Genomic DNA, 20,459 nt, shown 5'->3' on the forward strand with positions numbered 1-20,459 from the left:
CAAGGAGCCTATTACTATTGATACGATTATTATTATTATTATTATTATTAAACTTGTATGCCACTCGACTCCCAACAACTCCGGGCAGCTCACAACAATCAAAGAAATTACAATTAAACCAATAAAAGATAAAAGTGGCCAGTGCAATGAAGCGAGGGTCTCACTCCCCCTTGCTATAGGCCTGGGTCAAAAGCAAAGTCTTCACGGATCTTCTAGACAAATTGCTACTTACTGCTATTTACACTCATTGGTATGCTGCCTATGCGAAGGTCTTGGGATAGATTGCAAGATATAAAAACTCAAAACATCCATTAAATGTTTTTGGCCCTTTGTTTCTTCTTGCGGTCTGGTTGCATGTTTTAGTGTGTTGTTTAGTTTCTGAGTTATATGTTTTTCCTCGGTGTTATATGAGCAGAGTTGGCATGGATTGGAGCAGGATATAAACAATGGGAAATTTTAAAATAATTAATTAAGTTTTTAAAAAAACTTGTAACAAGAGGAAAGCAGTGAAAACTATCCAATATTGTTTTACCAAAAACGAAAGCTATTGTTTGGAAGATCTTCCTAGTGGTTTGAAAGGGGCTGACACCCTTTGCATCTCAATTTTGTTTTAAGCTTTAGGAGATGCCCAATTTTCTCCACCATGTCTGGGTTGGCACAACAGAATCAACCAAGCAGAGAAGCTGCCTTTGCAAACATCCTGTGCTCAGCTGGTATTACTTCTGATGTGCCCTTCTGGTTGTCTGAATGCAGCCCGCTGGGTTAGCTGAGGGCCCCACACATTGTGCAAGGAAAGTGGCTTAGCTTAGGGTGGGAGGCCTTGTGTGAACACAGGCCTCGAGGACATGAGAATTATGGCTTTATGGTCCAAGACCAAACCAACATTAAACCATAAGCCCAGACAAAATCCTAAAGTGGTTTGCGTGGTTTTACTTTCAGCAGGGCCTGGGGGGAAATGACTTCTTTGACCCCCACCCCTGCCCCAATGCACCATTTGTTTTCTATGTCCAAGTCACCCAGTGGTGTTGTAATCAATAGTTCAGAAAATGGGGGTGGGGTGGGGGGATGACACCATTGGCACCACTTTTCATGCTTAGGTTTTATGCCCCAAATGAAAATGGCAGATCCATTGGAACACGTGGATACGGAATTTTAGAGGCAATGGAGGGGCCCCCTTCGTGTTGTGGGGACAGGGATGGGAAGGTCTGCCTGGGCTGGGCGCCGGGCCATGCCAGCTGGTCCGGCTCCTGGCACCACTGGAGGCGGCCGTGCAGAGGGGCTCCCCCGTGCGCCCGTGGGTCGGGGGTGCCAGGGGGGCTCCGGCACGTTCCGGGGCGGGGGCGGGAGGCGAATGCCGGCGCTGGGCTTGCAAAGCCGGTGTGCGATCGCTGAACCGAGGCTGGTTCGCCCGCGGGGGGGAGGGCACCAGTCCTCCCCGCTCCGGCATGGCACGCGCCCGCCGTCCCTCCTTGGCACGGGCACCCCCCCGCAGGGGCTTCCACGCCTGGGAAGGGGGCAGAGAAGCCGATCCTCCCCCGCCCGGCTCCGGGGGTCGCTACCTCGCTGGCCTCGCCCCCTCCGGCTGCCCGCGGCTCCTGCTCCGGAGAGGCGGCGGCTTCCTCCCGCGCCTGCCCGGGGCTCCTGCCGCGGCGCTTCCGCTTCCCCGCCTCCCCCGGGAAGGAGACCTCGGAGCCGCCGCCGCCGCCGCCCTGCCCACGCCACACCGCCCCGCCGGGCACGGAGGAGGCCGGAGCGGGCAGGCGGGCGGTGGCGCGCGGTGCCAGGCGCCCCCCGCCCCGGGCGCCGGTCCCCGCTCGCCGGGCAGCCGGGCGCGCCTCGGGAGACGGGCGCGCGGCCGCGGAGGGTCCAGCGCCCCCGGGGACCCCGCTGCCCCCTCCGTCCCTCCCCCGCTCCCGAGCCCGGCAGCGCGCCAGTCCCCGGCGGGCCGCGCGGAAGGCGCCCCCGCTGCCCCGGGCGCCCCACTTACGCGCAGGAAGGACGGCGGCCGCCGGGGCAGGAGCGGCGCTCTCGGCGGGGCGGCCGCCGGGCGGAGACCTCGCCTCCCTCCCCCCCCTCCCCTCCCCTCCCCTTCCCTTCCTCCGCCTCCTCCGGCTGGCGAGAGCCTTTGGCGCCGCCTCCCCGGCTCCCTCCGCCGCGCAGACGGGCGCGATGCCGGGCGCGAGCCTGACCCCGCAGGTGCACTGGGCGCAGCGGCACCGCGAGCTCTACCTGCGCGTGGAGCTCAGCAACGTGCAGGTCAGCCGGGGCGGGGGGCTTCGCTGCCCACGACGCTGCCCTGCCCTGCCCTGCCCTGCCCTGCCGTCCGCGCCTCGCCTCGCCTCGCCTCGCCTCGCCGCCTGCTAGGGCTGCACCCGGCCCGGTTGGGCGCCCGCGGCCGGTCCCCGGGGGGCTGCGCGGGGCTCGGGCCGTGCGGGGCTCGGGGGTGGGGGGACCCGTCCCTGCCGCGCCCTGCCGGCTAGGGGGAGCCCTGCCCTCGTGCCCGGCTGGCCTGCGGCTTCCTGGTTGGGAGGGAAGCGCCGCCCTGGGGTTGGCACGGCATCCGGCCGGGCAGGTGGGCACGGCTTTGGAAGGCCGGCTGCCTGCGCCCTCGGCGGGGCCAGGCTTCCGGGGGGGGAGGCTCCGGCGTGGCTGTGCCCTCTGCCACCCCACCCCCCCGGGCCTGGCTTCAGGTGTTGGCAGGAAGGCTCCTGGGCTGCGGTGGGATCTGGGTGGGTTTTGCTCGAGATGGATGGAAGAGAGAGAAATGCGGAAAAGAGGAAGGGGGGGCATAGGCATGCGGGATGGTAAGTTACAGCCCCCTTCTCCTTTGATCCCATGCATTCACACAAGCCTTGCTGTGCAAGAGATCGGGGGGGGCGAGGGGGTCACAGCTACCCCTAACCCTGGTTAAAAACAGCCAATCCATGCTCGGTTTTTACAGATGGGGGGGTTCTGAGGCAGTAGCCCAGTGAGGCTAGCTAGATAAAAAGCCTTCTTTACCCGCTGTTTTTTAACTACTTGGGAATCGGAACTGCTTGGAAAATCCCTAAGGGTTTTCCTGTAAGGATCCAGCCTTGTCGTGATTAAAAGATTTGTCGCTTCCTTATTCCAAAGGCTGCAAAGGGAAATGCTAAGCGGAGAAGCATGAAATTACTGTGTCGTTACTACAGTTCCGCAGAGGGGCACCCCTTGCATATTTCTGTCCTCTGCAAGCGTCAGGGCAAAAAACGAAGCAAAAACCGGTCAGCCCTGCTCAGGAAAGTCGCTTTGCACATGGCCGCTTTGCAAAGCATTTGGGACACAGCCAGTCCTTTCCTGAAACAGCTGGCCTTCCTGCAGGTTTCATGGCAGCTCCTGGTGCTGTTTTCAAAGAGGAGAGAAAGCAAGAAAGGTGTCTGCAGGAAGTGGGTCGAAAAAGTCAAGATGGTAGCCACAATCACACAGTCGAAGCCTGCTCTTCCTTTGTCATATGTGACTTGCCTTAAAAAGGAGTGGGACTTTGGTCACATGGTTCCAGCTGCCATCTTGACTTTTTTGACACTTGCAGACCTCCCTGGAAGGCAAGGTCTTTTCCCTTTTACATTTGTCACTGTCTGATCATTTAGATCCACGTGGTAACAGTATGCGCAGGAGCACATGGAATTTCCATCTATTTAAAAAAACGATAAAATGAGAGGTAATTAAAATGTAAACAACCTTTCTTTTTTTCCCTAGAACCCTGATATTTCCATTATAGACAATGTGCTCCATTTTAAAGGTAAACTGGTTTCCACACTTTTCATCAAAGAAAGTATCTTTCAGGAAGAAGCATTTTGATTTATAGAGGATATTCCTTATCCCCTGAAAAATCGGGGATAAGGAATTCCAGGGTTTTTTTCACCCCACCAGCCAGATCCGTTCAAAATCCATTCAAAATAAAATAAACATTTCCAAAATCTCTCAATTTGCTTCTTCAAGATTTCTGGGATTGCAAGTTTGCATTTTTTGGTGAGGGAAAAGCAGATCCCTAAAAATTTATTGACCCCGGTTTAATTCTTGCACTTCACCCAAAGATTATCTTGTTGTTGACAGAATCCTGATGTATAAAATGTGTTCTCTGTTGTGTGCATGGTAATTTATAAAAATGTGGATATGTTCCCAAAATATACTAGCATAATATTGATCAGTTAACCAAGTGAACTTTGTCAAGGAGAACATGATGATCTGGAAATGGAGTCCAGGAGGAATAGTTTAAAAAATCAGATATATTTAGCCTGGGAAGAGTAGATGGAAAGAGTCCAAATGATGGGATGCAACTTTCAAATATTTGAAGAAGCATCATGCAGCAGAAAGGGCAGACTTGTTCAATTACTACAATTCTGTAGAGTTGTACCCTTTGCAGATTTCTGTCTTGGGGTATAACTACGGTGACCATCTTTTCTTGGAAAAAATAAAGCACCAATCTGGAAAAGGGGCAAATCGGAAAGAGGTTCCAAAGGATAAAACATTTTAATTTTTTATGTTTATAACTTGGCTTTACAAAGGACAATTCAAGAGCAAAACCAAGAAAAACTTTACAAAAATTCATATTCTAATAATACCTAAAATCAAACTGTGTAAGTAAACTTATTTTAGAAAGACAATTCAGTTTCCATATTTTTCACATGAATGTGAAAGTGGTACCATTAAGTGGTACCATTTGTAAGGTAAAAGTTAAATGACCAAAATAGAGGACAAAAGTAAGTTTTTGAAGAATAAATAAATGTAAAGGACAACTTTCTGAAATAAAGGACTGTCCTTTATAATAATGGACGTACCGTATGATCACTGTTGGTATAATTGCATAACTAGACACCACCCTGGCCCCTTGATTTTCAGATTGGCTGCTCCTTGGGTGTAGAAATAATGTAAACATTGCAAAATACCTTACGCCCTGTGAATATTTTAGAAGTATAAAAGACTAATGAACATTATTTCACAATAATGACTGGGAAAGGAAGACTACAAACTTGAGTTCTCAATGTGCCAGGCACTCTTAATAAATCAATAATGGAAATAATAGAGCAAATGCTTTGTTCCCAACTCCTTAGTTGCAGTGTTTTTCAAACAGATGCAGTTTATAACCACATTTAAATAAGATTGTGAAATTTCCATATCTGGCCTGTTCTGCTCAGTGTCAAGATAAGGGATCTCCATAACCCTCCTCGCTGTTGGGTTTTGGAACAGGTGCTAACATTCATTCTGGACTGTTACATAAATGCTTATTTGCTGGGAAGAGAGTTCCTTTGAATTCTTTTGCAGAACCTGCTCTCCTGCATTTTCATGAAGCCTCCCGTGCTGTTGATCAAGCTCCTTGAAGTCTTGAAAAAAATGAACAGTTTGAGTTTTTTCCTCGCCTGTGTCTACATTCATGCAAGGGCTCAAGCCTGAATTATTTATTATTTATTATTTGTTCCCTAAAGGGTCTCAAGATAATGCTTGTCTCTCTGTGTACCGCTTTCAGTGCTGCTATTTCCCCCCCCCCTCAAAAGAAATGCAACATTTTCACATTTAGTTTGGAAAGCTGCCTCAGAAACTGCTCATGTGTAATTACAGAAGGATCTGATTCGCTATAGTTCTATAATTGCTTTTCCTGAATTTTAAAAACAGAATATATATTTTTGGTTTTCTAGCTGATGGCCATGGTGCCAAGGGGGATAACATTTATGCATTCCAGATTGAGTTCCTAGAAGCAGTAAAACCACAGGTAAGGGTTGATCTCCTGCTGTCTAATGAACAAATAACAGTGTGTGTTAAAAGCTGCCCATATTCTAATAATACCTAAAATCAAACTGTGTAAGTAAACTTATTTTAGAAAGACAATTCAGTTTCCATATTTTTCACATGAATGTGAAAGTGGTACCATTAAGTGGCACCATTTGTAAGGTAAAAGTTAAATGACCAAAATAGAGGACAAAAGTAAGTTTTTGAAGAATAGATAAATGTAAAGGACAACTTGGCACCATTCCTGTTGGGCTTGTAGGAGGGTAACATTTTGCATCTGGCTTTGTTTATTTTGGGACTTCTGGAGCTCAACCGATTTATCACTTTTGAATTGTGTGCTGTTTGATTGACGTGCACCTATAAATACATACAGGTAATCCTCACTTAACAACCATTCATTTAGTGACAGTTCGGACTTATGATGGTGCTGAAAAAAACTGACTTACAACCAGTTCTCACACTTATGACCATTGCAGCGTCCTTGTGGTCATGTGATCACAATTTGGACACATGGCAGCCAGTTCACATTTATGACCATTGCAACATCCCATGGTCACACGATCACCATTTTCAACCTTCCCAGCTAGCTTCTGGCAGGCAAAAATCAATGGGGAACTGCGTGATTCACTTAATGACCATGTGGTTCGCTTAACGCCCATGGTGATTCACTTAACAACCTCCGCCAAAAGGTCATAAAATTGGGTCAGATTTGCTTAATGGCTGCTTTGCTTAGCAATTGAAATTCTGGTCTCAATTGTGGTCGTTAAGCGAGGACTACCTGTATCTTCCAGGTGAACTCATGAGGCCAAGTTCGCACATTTAGGGTAGTTTCTCAGTGATCACCAGACGCACTGAAGCAGAAATGGGCTGAGTGCAGATAATGCTAAACCAGCCTCTCCCCGCTGACCCGCACACGTGCACATCGTGTTAATCCCAAGCAAGCTTGGCATGTTGCATGAATGAAGCCAGTTGGTCTTTCACTCAACTGGTTAAGCATTGGCAGGACATCAGTCAGGTATTAGCACAGGAGTGAAAGCCGGATAACTTTTGACCTACTTTATCTGATTTGCAAGAGCTTGGCTAGCTCAGTGCTTCTCAACCTCAGCAACTTTAAGATGGGTGGACTTCGACTCCCAGAATTCCCAAGCCAGCGAATCTGGGAGTTGAAGTCCACCCACCTTAAAGTTGCTGAGGTTGAGAAACACTGAGCTAGGTTCTTTAACACGCACAAATTATTTAAGGAGTAGAAGCAGCTGAATAATTCATGGCAGTATTCCTGTTGGGCTTGTAGGAGGGTAACATTTTGCATCTGGCTCTGTGAACAATTTCTGTGTGTTCGGGGTCCCAGAAAGAACCTGCGTCTTCTGTAATAGAACGCTGCAGCGAGAGCCCTCCTTATCAAATATCAGCTCCACAAATCCCAGCTGGTTTTTCCACGGCTATTGTGCCCACAGCACTTGCAGAACAGGATCTAGGTTTTATTTTCGCCTCCTGAGGTTTTGTTCTTGGTGCAAATGTTGGCCTGCCTGGGGCCCCTGTCTCGGGGACACGCAACGACCAGGATTCCATTTCAAGAATGATCAAATGATCAAATGGCTCTGCAGATAGAATCAGCGCTCACGTGTCGCTCAATCATTCTTGCGCCTGTGCAAGAAATTCTGGTCCTTCGAGCCAATCGTGACTGTGGCTTGTGAAGTTTGCCCACTGCTCTAGGCCAGACTGCTTGATCAGCAATGAGTCTTGAGCCTCAGGGATGTGACCAGGTCCCTTCTCAGCCTCCTCTCTCCTCCAGCTGCCGTGGGTGAAACACAGCAGCCTTGGTTCCTGCGATTTAGAGATGGGAAATGCAGGCCAAGGATTGTGGAACCTTTAAAAGAGGCTCTGTTGGAAATGAACACAAGATGAATGCAACTGTAATAGAGAAATGTACAATGCCCAGGGGGGAAAGATGAAAATCCTGACCTTGCCCACTTTCTGTAATTGCAACTTTAAATGCAACTCCCCAGCCACCAAACAGCTGCCCGTTGCAGTGGGTGTGTGTGCGCGCGCATGCACATGTGCATGCACACACAACACATCTGACACAGAATAACCTGTTTGTTTTTCCTGACCTCAGTCATTCAGGGAACCAGCCTGTTCCAGGGTAGGAACAGAATGCTTTGCGTATCTTGATTTGAAAGACAGCATCCTTAAAGCATGGCCATTCTGGATATCTTGCAGCAGCCTTTCTCAGCTGGTACCCTCCTGGGGCCGATGTTCTCTGGCTAAAATGACTGTGCAAACTGAGTGTGAATTCTTACACAACCTGTCTCAGGCATGTGTGGTTGAGGGAGGTCTTTCTAGAGGGTTCCTTCCAGTCAATAATATATCAGTTCCATGCTGTAATTCTCTGCAACAGAAGATTTTGCTTGCTTTTAATGGGCTTTTATAGCAATTAACTGCTTGCTCTAGTTCTTGAGTAATTTCAGTTTCTGGGCTAAAAGCTTGGTTGTAACTGTAGAGGCTAAAACCTTTCAGAGGTGAAGCCATCCGTCCCTCAGAGAAACTTCCCTTTCCAGAAAGCAAGACGTAACAAATATGTTAATTCAGAATAGGCAGAATCTCCCCAAAACTGCCGAATCTAGTAGTTTAGATTAATTTATTATTATTGATTAGCCATTAGGCCATATCAAAGTACAGAATATAAAACACAGAACATTAATAAGACCATATATAAAAACAGAATGAAAGAAAACCTAGTAAGAGTTGAGCGGTCACATATCACCTAATCTGGGGAGATTTCGGCCATCTTTCCCCTGAAATCATGTAAGAATTCAGTGTTGTCATTCTAAGTTCCACAAGGGTTCATCAGACATGCCCCCAAACTTATAAGATGTGATGAACTGGAAAGATTTCCAACACCTTGAATTATTTTTTGCATAATTCTATATTTAATTGTACAGATACACTGTAGTTCGATTCTCTGTACGTATTGCATTCACCAACCAGGTAAGTTGAAATGGATCTACCGCCACCCCTATCCTCAGGAAAAAACCAAACAAAAAACATCTGTAAATTGGTTTGAATCACTGGGGGAAGCCACATTCTTTCCCTAAAGAATTCAAAGCTACATTTTCTATAAACATCTTTGTCCTTTTTTTGCCCCCTAATGAGAAATATTTACTTGAAACAGACCTTAAGACAGGGTTTCTCAACCTTGGCAACTTGAAGAAGTGTGAACTTCAACTCCCAGAATTCCCTAGCCAGCTATTCTGGGAGTTGAAGTCCACACGTCTTCAAGTTGCCACGGTTGAGAAACCCTGCCTTAAGGGTTCAGTTTGAAGGTCAGGCCCACAGGAAGACAAGACCTAATATTTGTTTAAAAACTGTCCTCTTATTAGGAGTGTTAGCAGGGTGTCGCCAAAATAGTCAAGATGGCAGTGATAATGTGCAATCCAAGCTCTGCCTGTTTTTTATGTGCAATATCCCATCACGAGCACCGTGTTGACTTTTTTAACCATGCACTGCTGACCCCCTAGCTTATGTGTGTTTTCACTGAAGCCCCCTTTCCTTAAATGAATGGTTTCTGGTCTCTCCCCACATCTGGTGGCCCTGCTCTTTCAGCCGGTGTGGAAAGTGACCCAGAGGCAACTGACCATCACTGTGAAAAAGGACGAGAGCCACTGGTGGGAACGGCTGACCAAGCAGGAGAAACGGCCGGTGTTTCTTGCTACTGATTTTGATCGGTGGCTGGACGAGTCGGACGCTGAGTTGGAACTGAAGGCCAAGGTAAAGCCCAGCGGCTCACGCGGCTGTTTGTGAACACCCTGTGCTTGGGGCAAGAGGACTTCTCATCCAGGCTTGACAGTAAACAGAGTTGAGGAATTGGTCAGCCCAGACCCCACCAGGTCCCCTTTCCCACCCAAGTGGCTGATCGTGTGTTGTGATGGTCTGTGGGAATGACCTTGGGAGACTGGGCCAAGAGATGGTGCCAAGGGAGCAGTCAGGTAAGAGACAGCTGAGCCTGCAGCTGAATAATGGGCGGGGCAAGAGGCTCAGAAGGGACCCTCCCTGGTTTCTGGGGCGATAGACTGGGGGGAGAGATGTACTTTCAGACCTGCAAGATTCTGTCAATGCAGCTTTACCGTAAAGTAGAAGTAGGTGATCTGAAGTCCACACATCTTAAAGTTGCCAAGGTTGAGAAATACCAGTTTAGGAAGTATTCTCACCCAGATGTTCTCTGTGCCACTCTTAAAGTATCTGTGTCATTTTAATATGCACTTTACCTGTACCACTGATCCTCCCTCTCAAAGTGGGCACCACTGCAGCTACGCTCAGCAATCTGACTTCTGCTCTTAATCCTGTTCATCTGGAAGGTGGAAGGCTCATGGGCAGGAAGTAGCGATTCCTATCTGGTTTACCCCGCAAGGCCAACATGTGTCAATGCTGCTGTAATCAGTATTGTAGACTCTGTGTAGCATCATCATTGTTACCAACCGTGAAACAGACCAAATATTAGGGAAGGAACAACAAAGGGCATCAGTCCAGGGCTGATACTACACCTCTGACTGTTTGAAAGTATTTTAAAAAGTGCCCATAGTAAAGGGTTATGGTATCTAAATTGGTTACCAAATGAACTCATTTTCTGCGTGATGCATGGAGTCATAAGGCTGATGTGCGAATGCAGGCATTAGGTTTGTGACCCGGTGCAATCGGTTGTATGAATCAAGCCACCGTGTCCGCCACAATTCTTGTTTTAAGCAAGTAAACCTTGATTCTTTGTAGGCTGGGCTGCTTGTCTTGAAACACAGCTTTGATTCCATACCTGTTTCCCTACAGTGAAACTGTAGAGTGTTTCTCAACCTTGGCTGCTTGAAGATGCGTGGACTTCAACTCCCAGAGCTCCCCACAGCTGGCTGGGGAATTCTGGGAGTTGAAGTCCACCCATCTTCAAGTTGCTGAGGTCGAGAAACACTGGTGTCGAGAATGAGGAAGATGACCTCGATGGAGATATACGGGAACCAGTATGTAGGCAAAAGAGGATGAAACTTGATTTAAGGGCAGAGCAGCGAGATAACATTCAGAAGCAGGACAAGCAAACACCTGGCTGGGGAATTCTGGGAGTTGAAGTCCACACATCTTCAAGCTGCCAAGGTCGAGAAACACTGCTGTAGAGATATCTTTGCAAACTTTGTGGATTGTCATGCATTTTTCCTGCTGTAGGTTTTTTGAGTTGTGTGTCCCAGTCCATTTGGGGTACAAGGACTGTCCAGTTATCCGCAAATCAGTAATGTGTCAACAGCAGCACCAGGTCCCTTCTGATTCACTGTGGATGGGACGTACCAGTTTTCATGCTGTCTCTCTCTTTCTAACTTCCAGGAAGAAGAACGGATCAACAAAATCAACATAAAGAACAGAATCCCCAAAGATCGTAAGTGGCTCTACTTGGCAGCTGGCCCTCCTGTGCAGCTTCCAGGGTCTTTGGCCCCTGCCCTTTGCTAACTTTGTTCTGTAATCCCTCACAGCTTTCCGACACTTGAAGAGAGGATATTTGTTCATGTACAATCTTGTGCAGTTCCTGGGCTTTTCGTGGATCTTTGTGAACATGACAGTTCGGCTGTTCATGCTGGGGAAAGGCAAGTGGCCTGGTTTGGGTTCTCCTCTTTCTCAACTTGTGTCCTGGTGCCCAAGAAGCTAGAATGGGTTTAAGAGGGAGGTGCCTTGCAAGACCCACAGTTTGCTCCACTCTAGGCCATGTTCCAGCTTCCATAGATGGTCCCTTTGGGGAAGCCGTAACTCAGTGGAAGAGGACTGTGTTTATGCAAAGAATTCCAGGTTTAAGTCCTAGCAGTTCCGCTTTAACAATACCTTGGGTCAGCCTTTCTCAACTCTTTGACCCTGGAGGAACCCTTGGGATAAATTTCAGGCCTCAGGGAACCCCTGCACATTCAGGCTCAAATACAGGCCAGAAGTTACCAAATTATTCTATTTGTTCCCTGTGTAGGCCTGTATATAAGCATGAACAGTGTTCTTAAACTAAAAATAAGGAATGAAACTTGCCTCTTTAATGCGAAGTTGCCCGAATTTGAAATATTTTTTAAACAAATCGTGATCTCCCAGGGAACCCCTACTGACCTCTCATGGAACCCTAGGGCACCACAGAAACCTGTTTGAGAAAGCCTGCCTTGGGTAATGGGTCTGAGAGAAGATCCGGAGAAGCCACTGCTGGTAACGTAGGCCACATTAGCTGGCTAGGGCTGTGTAAAACATTCGAAACAGGTGCTTCGCAGCCCATGGGAATTGTTGCAGCAGCTTTATCTTTTGAAAGACACCAGCACCACTCTGAAACCTGCCTCTGCATTTGGTAGGTCTTGTTCTTCATGAGGCTGGTACTGTTCCTGAAAATTGCACTCCATTCAGTCCAACAGAACAAGTTGTGCTACTGGCCATAATCACTGCAGGGATCAGAATTCCTGACTGCAGGTTCAGACTAAGCTCCATTTCATAGCCTGCCCAAATCTCAAGGGTGTTGCCAGATATAAAAACTTTAAATCTGGGGGTATCTCGTTGTTGGAAACTCAAAATTTTACTTGAAGATAAATGAAAAGTGAAGTATCTGAGGGGGTTCTTGAAGGAACAGGCCAGGTTTGATGGCATTTCCTGCATTTTCTTGATTGAAAGTTTGTATTTAAAATCTATTCCTTTTAGGCCAGATAACTAACAGCTAGAAAAATGATGGATTGTTTATTTTGCTTAAAAGTAGGCCTATCCACCCCCAGAGTTTATGAGTGGTGGTGTTGAGAACATCCTTGATTTGAACTATTTTAAGTGCAAAACAGACTAATTAAGTTTATAGTTAGGGCTGTCCAACTGAGAACACAATTTATAGAATGCGTTGGGGTGGCAAGGAAAGGTGATGAATTCATTCAAACTCACATGGTTTCTGTATTTTATTGTTTTATTACATCTTGCATTTTATCTTACAATTTTACCTCTATTTTACCCAACTGTATTTTATCGTATTTTATCTTATCATAGTATATTTTAGCTAATTTTACTGTATTTTTGCTGTTTTATGGTATCATATTTTATATTTTATATCTTATAGTGACTGATGCCCAAATTTCTGATACAGTCATTTGACCGATCAATAAAGTTACTTTGACTTTGACTAGTTTTGAGCAATCTGGAAGGGTTTCAGAGCTGAAATAGATTGCTTCAAGCTCAGAATGGCTTGAATGGAAACAAGTCAAGGGTCTTTCTTTGGGCCCTTTATCAAAGCAAAAGAAAGCTTTAATAAATAGGATAAATAGAAAAATAGAAACATCTGCCCTGTTGAAATAATAATGTAACCCTTATATAATAAAAATCAACTAATTTTTAAAATCGCTAACACAAGTTATAAAGTCATGATACCAGTATAAGTAAAATTACACGTTTAAGATTTTAAATATGAGAGTGAAATAGTGTAATGTAAAGGTTAGGTGAAACTAAAGTGATAACTTGAAACAGTGTTTCTCAACCTTGGCGATGTTAAGATGTGTGGACTTCAACTCCCAGAATTCTCCAGCCACCATGCTGGCTGGGGAATTCTGGGAGTTGAAGTCCACACATCTTAACATCGGCAAGGTTGAGAAACACTGACTTAGAATAATAAAAATAGCTCACCTGAAGTATAAAATCATTATATCCCTAAAATCTATAAATAAACTCTGTTTAATATAGATATTGGGAACAATCTATGAAGGAGTGATTACGAGTTAAAGGCTAATGAGTTTAAGTTTAGTTTTGAGTAATCTGGAAGGGTTTCAGACTTGAAAGAGGGTGTTCCAGGTTTGAAATGGTTTGAACGGAAACCTTTTGCAAATGTTGATGTTGCCTTTGTAAGCCATTTGATGGAGGCTTCCGTGAAACTCTTCTGTTCTTGCAGACTCGTTCTCTGATACTTTCCACATGAGCGGGGACATGATGTACTTCTGCCAGATGTTTACCTTCATGGAGATTGTAAATGCCTTAATAGGCCTCGTGAGAGCTCCCTTAACTACTGTTTGTTTCCAGGTAAGATCTTTGCAAGCCACTTTGGAAAGTGTAAAACTCCTTTTTGATGGAGCTGGCTAAAGATTAACTTTGTCAATGCAAGGTATCAACAGAGAGCTCAATCATAGCTTCTGTCCTGGAGTAGAAATATCGAAGCGTCACCTGCCACATCAGATGGCTTGCTAGCATTGCTCTGGAGCATGCCTTGGGCATCCAACAGTGTGCAAAATTTTGTTACCTAGTCTGACAGCTCTCCCAAAGCCTCCTGACTTTTATGCTTCATTAGAGGAAATTTGGTGTATGGTTTAAACCACCAGGCTAGAAACTGGGAGACCGTGACTTCTAGTCCTGTCTTAGACATTAAGTCAGGTGGGTGTCCTTGGGCCAGTCACTTTCTCTCAGCCCCAGGAAAAAGGCATGGGTAAACCATTTCTGAAAATATTGCCCAGAAAACTGAAGGGACTTGTCCAGGCAGTCACCTGGAGTCAACACTGACTTCCAAGGCACAAAATCAGAGGAAATACATTTGCCTGTATTTCAGTGTATACAAAAACAATTGAATAAATATTATGTTTGGGGAAGGCAATCTTTCAGACTATCAGGGACCAGAAGGAAAATCTTCGGGTGGCTTTCTGTAGATGGGGGTGGGGGGTGAGTTCATGGCAATGTAGGACGCTGTTTCTCAACTTTGGCAACCTTAAGATGGATGGACTTGAACTTTAAAATTTTAATTTTTTTTCTGAATAATAATTGTTTTTTATATGTTAACTCTTTTATAGTTTTATTGTAGGCTGCCCAGAGTCACTTTTTCATGAGATGGGCAGCCATATCAATTTGATGGATGGATGGATGGATGGATGGATGGATGGATGGATGGATGGATGGATGGATGGATGGATGAATGAATAAATAAATAAACAAATAAACAAACAAACAAACAAACTTCCAGAATTCCTCAGCCAGACATCTTAAAGTGGCCCAGTGAGAAACACTGCTGTTAAGTTACCATTTTAGTAATCTAAAATCAGGATGGGCAACCCATATGATGTTTTACAGTTTTTATTGTGCCTGTAGTGTTTGTTTATTATTAAAGAATTTGCAGTCATAGACCAAAAATGAAGAAAACATTAACATACAAAATATCCTGGATAAAAGACTATTCACATCAGAAGCTAAGCATGCCTGTATTAAGTTCAGAGCCAAGTGTTTTTGATCACCTTTACCCTGGCATAGAATTCAGCCACCTTCCTAGAGATTCACAATCTAGATCAGTGTTTCTCAACCGTGGCAAATTGAAGATGTGTGGACTTCAACTCCCAGAATTCCCCAGCCAGCCTTCCTGGCCGAGGAATTCTAGGAGCTGAAGTCCACACATCTTCAAGTTGCCACAGCTGAGAAACACTGGTGTAGATGACCCTTTTTCAGCCTGGTGATTCCAAGTGGGATAGACCTCAAAGAAAGCTTCCCCTGTTCCCCACCAAATTTGTGATTGTGCTTCATTTACCTAGAGCAGTGTTTCTCAACCTTAGCAACTTTAAGATATGTGAACTTCATCTCCCACAATTCCCTAGCCAGCATGACTGGCTGGGGAATTGTGGGAGTTGAAGTCCACCCATCTTAAAGTTGCCAAGTTTGGCTGGCTGGGGAATTCCGGGAGTTGAAGTCGGCATATCTTAAAGTTGCTAAGGTTGAGAAACACTGGCCTAGAGAGTTTCCTCCCAACTCCTGGAGAAGGATGGCAAATTGCTCACTTTGACGAAGTTTGCCCCAGTGCTTCAGCAGTAGCTTCAGAAGATGCAGATCCTTCAAGCTGGAGTTTGCTCTGCTGCAGTGTCTTGTTTAGTGGGACAGAAGCTGCATGAATTAGCAGTGCAGGCCTTCTTCCCCACCATTCCCACCACAGCTCCTTTTCTGCATTATGGGAAAAGGAGTACACCTGCTTCCCCAGTCCTTAAAATATGTGGGAATTCTTAGACATCGGAATCCCAACTTCTGAGGACCCCGGGATGCGGAAAGCTCAGCTGAACCCCACTGAGGTTTGCTCGCTGTTCACAACGTACGTCTGAGCGTCTGACCTCCGGGAGGGGCCAGATCTCTCTCCCATTACAGACCTTTCTGCACTTCTCTTTCTGCCCCTTTTCAGATCTTTGGGAGGAATTTTGTATTGTTCATAGTTCTTGGAAGTGTGGAAGAAATGCAAAGCAAAGCAGTCGTCTTCTTTATCTTCTACATTTGGAGCATGGTTGAGATCTTCAGGTATTTGGGGCGGGATGGGGCCCATTTTACCTGAAATCCTTTGCAGAACTCTTACTGTCTTTGGGTCCCTCCAAAAACCCCACTTTTCCTTACAGCCTTAGCTTAGCCGTTTTATTTTCATTCGCACCTCTCATCAATGCAACTGTGTCTTCTGCTTCACCTCTTACTGGCTGCAAACGGGTCTGCAGTAACGTAAGAAAAATTCTGCTTTAAAACCTCTGTGGTCAGAACAGGGAAACTCTTATAATGCTTTTAGAACATTGCCCTTTTTTCTTGCTGTTGAACAGGCAGCACTGTTTCTACTTTCTGGCTGGTTTCATTGGACTGGGTCACGTGCTCTTTTTAATCTTGATTTTTAGGGCCTGTATAAAACATACAAAACATTTACAGGTAGTCCTTGCTTAACCATTCATTTAGTGATGGTTTGGACTTATGACCATGCTGGAAAAAAACGACTTACGACTGTCCTCACACTTATGATCGTTGCTGTGTCCCCACAGTCACATGATCATGATTTGGCACTTGGCGACCAGTTCGCATTTATGACCGTCACAGCATCCCGCGGTCATTTTCAACTGGCTTCTGGCAAGCAAAATCAATGGGGAACCGCATGATTCACTTAATGACCGTGTGGTTTGCTTAATGGTTGTGGTGATTCACTTAATGACCAGTGCAAAAAAGGTTGTAAAATTAGGTCAGATTTGCTTAATTACCACTTCGCTTAGCAACCAAAATTCCGGTCCCAATTGTTGTTAAACGAGGACTAACTGTACTAAGAAGCTTCGACACTTCCAGTTTGTTGGACAGTGACGTGTGGGGTGTGATTGCTGCTAATCCATTCCATTTCCTTCCCCTGAAGGGCAGCCTTGCACCAGGTAAGCGGTAAGAGATCACCAATGTTCGTGCGTTCTCTTCCAGGTATCCATACTACATGCTTTCCTGCATTGACATAGAATGGAAGATTCTCACCTGGCTTCGCTACAGTGTATGGATGCCTCTCTATCCTTTGGGGATCTTAGCAGAAGGTACGTGGGAAAATAGGGGGGATCACCCCAGTTACATGGTGAAGGTAAGTGGCAGTCTGGGCTGGAAAATCCGATCCCCCCACCCCCCAGCACAACTCAGAGTTGCTCTTCACCAAAAGATTAGGAATGATCCCACAAACCTGGTGATGTAAATAATTGTCTCCGCTTTGGTTATTTATTATTGAATACAAAGGATTCTGTCTCTCAGAAAGGAGGGACAAGGAAGGGAATAGCATGGAGAAGGGAAAATATCTGATGGGGTGCAGGCTTCAGTTGCCCAGATGGATGGAAATGTTCCCTTGTTTGCATCTTGATAGTTCTTGGGTTTATACGCCAGTTATACTCTGCCTGGGGACATGGTGGTGCTGTGGGTTAAACCGCTGAGCTGCTGAGCTTGCTGATCGGAAGGTCAGCGGTTCGAATCCGCGTGGCGGGGTGAGCTCCCGTTGCTAGTCCCAGCTCCTGCCAACCTAGCAGTTTGAAAACATGCCAGCGTGAGTAGATAAATAGGTACCACTTCGGCGGGCAGATAATGGCGTTCCGTTTAGTCATGCCGGCCACATGACCACCGAAGTGTCTACGGACAAACGCCGTCTCTTCGGCTTTGAAACGGAGATGAGCACCGCCCCCTAGAGTCAGACACGACTGGACTTCATGTCAAGGAAAACCTTTACCTTTACCTATACTCTGCCTAGAGCCGGCTGGGTGTAGTGGTTAAGGCACCAGGGTAAAGACCGGGAGTTCTAGTCCCACCTAAGCACGAAGCCAGCTAGGTGACCTTGGGCCAGTCACTTTCTCTGAGCCCTAGGAAGGAGGCAATGGCACACCACTTCTGAACCATCTTGCCAAGAAAACTGCAGGGACTTGTCCAGGCAAACTCCGAGAATCGGACACGATTGAACCATTTTTTAAAATATACGTATATATTTTCCCTGGTTGGGGTAATCCTTGCTAATTGGTTCCTCTTTTTTGCCATTTCCCTTTTTACTTTTTGTTCTCTCTGGGCTTCAAGCTTGAGGTGCTCCTTGGTTCCTCCCTCAGGTGCCAGCGAAAGAGGGAGCGGCCGGTCCAGGAGTTGGCAGCGATTGCTTACTCAACAGGGAGTTAGCCTCCGCTCTGCCTCCTCCTTGGCCTCGTGACATTCCTCTTTCGGGCCCACATCAAGAAAGGCCAGGCTGAGAGAGATGGGGGTGGTGGGGAGCATGGGAAAAGGATCGAGAGGACAGGAACAGCAAAGGGCAGTGACATCTTATTTCATAAATGGCAACTCAGCCCGAATGGAGAGAAATCCGGGATGCAAAGTTTCAAGTCATTAAGATGCTCCTTCACGTCAATGACTTCGTTATAAATGAGATTGGGAATTCCCTCTTGCGGTTTCCAGGATTCTGCGTTTACCCCAGACTAGCATTAAAAAGACCGTGCAGTGCCGAAAGCTGGGTGGTTCTTGCTTCCGCGGAATTGCCTGGGGCTTGACGTAGGCTGGGGGAAGCTGTTCTGTTCCTCCCTTTCTCCCTAAATACAAGTAGCTTAACGTCTACCATTGCTCTTGGCTCTTCCCCACAAGGCCTTTCAACCATTCCTTTCTGCTTTTAGCTGTGGCTGTGATCCAGGCAATTCCTATCTTCAACAGCACTGGAAGATTCAGCTTCACCCTGCATTACCCGCTGAACATCACCATCCCGTTTTCAGTTTTTCTTCAGCTCCATCTTGTCTTCTTATTTCTAGGTGAGTTTTCAGTTGGCTGGGGCATCCACAGGAGGAGCCTTTATCGCACTCATAAAAAGCGGTGTATACAACATAAAATATACATTACAGGTAGTCCTTGCTTAACAACCACAATTGGGCTCGGAATTTCGGTTGCTAAGCAAAGTGGTCATTAAGCGAATGACCCAGTTTTATGACTTTTTTGCATTGGTCGTTAAGTGAATCACCACAGGTGTTAAGTGAACCACACGGTCGTTAAGTGAACCACAGTTCCCCATTGATTTTGCTTGCCAGAAGCCAAGCGGGAAGGTAGAAAATGGTGATCATATGACCACATGACGCTGTGATGGTCATAAATGCGAACTGGTTGCCAAGCGCTCAAATCATGATCATGTGACCGTGGGATGCGGCAATGGTCTTAAGTGTGAGGGCCAGTCGTAAGTCATTTTTTTCAGCACCATTGTAAGTCTGAATGTCATTAAACAAACAGTTGTTAAGCGAGAACTACCTGTATGTCCATACAGTGCACATAAACAGGGATGGGTTTTGATTGTGCCGTCACAGACGCCATCTTAAGTTTTTAAGACTCCCACTCCCACCCACAGATGCCTTGTCAGTAGGAATTAAAACAAACCAAGCCACAACTTCATCCTTCTTTGGAAGACTGGACTTCTTCAGAATGGCAGGATGCTTTTGGCAGATGGGAGCATGGAAGACATACTTTGTAGCAAGCCTTATCATTGCTTCCATGAGTGGAGATTTGTCTGGCCCACAAAGATCTGGAGCTCCTTGACAAGGACCTTCTGCAGCTCCACCAGGGAACATGGGTTCTTTGTGCTCTACCATATTGCTGCAGCTTTAATTGAAATCTGTGGGTCCACATGAGTCCCACATCATTGGGCAGATGTTCGGGCAACTGTTGCTCCCCTGATGTGCTGGGGCAGGGGCCACGCTGGTCAGTTGTCTCCCTTCTATTTCATTGTTTGCTTTGCTTTGTTTTGCCGGTGAGAGCCACACAATGCCCACCCTCCCTTTCCTGGCCTTTGTTGGCCAGGAGGCGGAGGACTCCAGATGCCGAGCAACCACCAGCCATGCATGGAGGTCATACAAGCATGGGAGGTAGAGTATTCCTTGCCAGGCCATGAAGTAGCATGGAAGGAGACTAGCTTGCTCCACTGGCTGTTAAGGATGTGAACAAGGTGAGCATCTCTTCTGTAGTAGCTCTTTTGCAGCGTTGGGAGAGTCTATTGGATCAGTGTTTCTCAACCTTGCTGGCTGGGGAATTCTGGGAGTTGAAGTCCACCCATCTGAAACTTGCCAAGGTTGGGAAACACTGCCATAGATAAGCAGCAGCAGGATGGTTCCTGGATTCCTGTTCCAGTGTTTCTGATCTTGAGAATTACTTACATTTTTTCTTTACGTTTACCCTTCTTTATATTTACTTATCCTCCCTCCACTTTCTCTTTCAGCACCGTTTATCCTTTTCCGCCACCTGTACAAGCAACGGAAGCGGCACCTCGCGCCCAAAAAGAGGAAAATGCATTAAGCTGAGTTTCTTGTTCGAATCTTCCTCGAAGAAGTGGGGAGGGAGGAGACTCAGGGCTCCTCCAAACCATCTTCCTGGCCCTGTTAACCTGAAAACCAATTTTGTGGTCCTGACGACACCCGTCTCTTCCTTGCCTGGCACCAGAAAATAGAGCTGTCCAAGTAACATTT

The 20,459-nt window shown here is 46.4% G+C and overlaps 2 protein-coding genes across 3 annotated transcripts in view; one reads left to right on the top strand and one right to left on the bottom strand.

Moving 5' to 3' along the window:
• DPP8 (dipeptidyl peptidase 8) overlaps positions 1–2,072 on the bottom strand; it is a 28,206-nt gene extending 26,134 nt beyond the window's left edge. Inside the window, exon 1 of one of the 2 annotated variants that reach the window (XM_063314326.1) lies at positions 1,994–2,072. The gene's annotated coding sequence lies outside the window, so the exon portion shown is untranslated. Of the gene's footprint in view, positions 1–1,987 lie in introns of both variants that reach the window. The other variant, XM_063314327.1, reaches the window with a different exon arrangement.
• A 30-nt stretch (positions 2,073–2,102) lies between these two features.
• On the top strand, positions 2,103–20,459 carry HACD3 (3-hydroxyacyl-CoA dehydratase 3). Its single transcript, XM_063314328.1, has 11 exons — positions 2,103–2,256; positions 3,715–3,757; positions 5,652–5,725; positions 9,346–9,510; positions 11,101–11,152; positions 11,247–11,357; positions 13,652–13,779; positions 15,902–16,014; positions 16,933–17,039; positions 18,633–18,764; positions 20,213–20,459. Exons 1-11 carry the CDS (start codon positions 2,170–2,172, stop codon positions 20,287–20,289), a joined length of 1,089 nt encoding a protein of 362 aa, XP_063170398.1. The 5' UTR covers positions 2,103–2,169; the 3' UTR covers positions 20,290–20,459.

This window comes from Candoia aspera, chromosome 13 (assembly GCF_035149785.1).
Source record: "Candoia aspera isolate rCanAsp1 chromosome 13, rCanAsp1.hap2, whole genome shotgun sequence".
NCBI classification, from domain to species: domain Eukaryota; kingdom Metazoa; phylum Chordata; class Lepidosauria; order Squamata; family Boidae; genus Candoia; species Candoia aspera.

Excerpts from the sequence above, each read along its gene's own strand:
- HACD3 (XM_063314328.1), top strand. The coding sequence starts at position 2,170 with ATGCCGGGCGCGAGCCTGACCCCGCAGGTGCACTGGGCGCAGCGGCAC. Across the intron at positions 2,257-3,714 it reads TGGAGCTCAGCAACGTGCAG|AACCCTGATATTTCCATTAT; the intron begins GTCAGCCGGGGC and ends TTTTTTCCCTAG. Across the intron at positions 5,726-9,345 it reads TAGAAGCAGTAAAACCACAG|CCGGTGTGGAAAGTGACCCA; the intron begins GTAAGGGTTGAT and ends CTGCTCTTTCAG.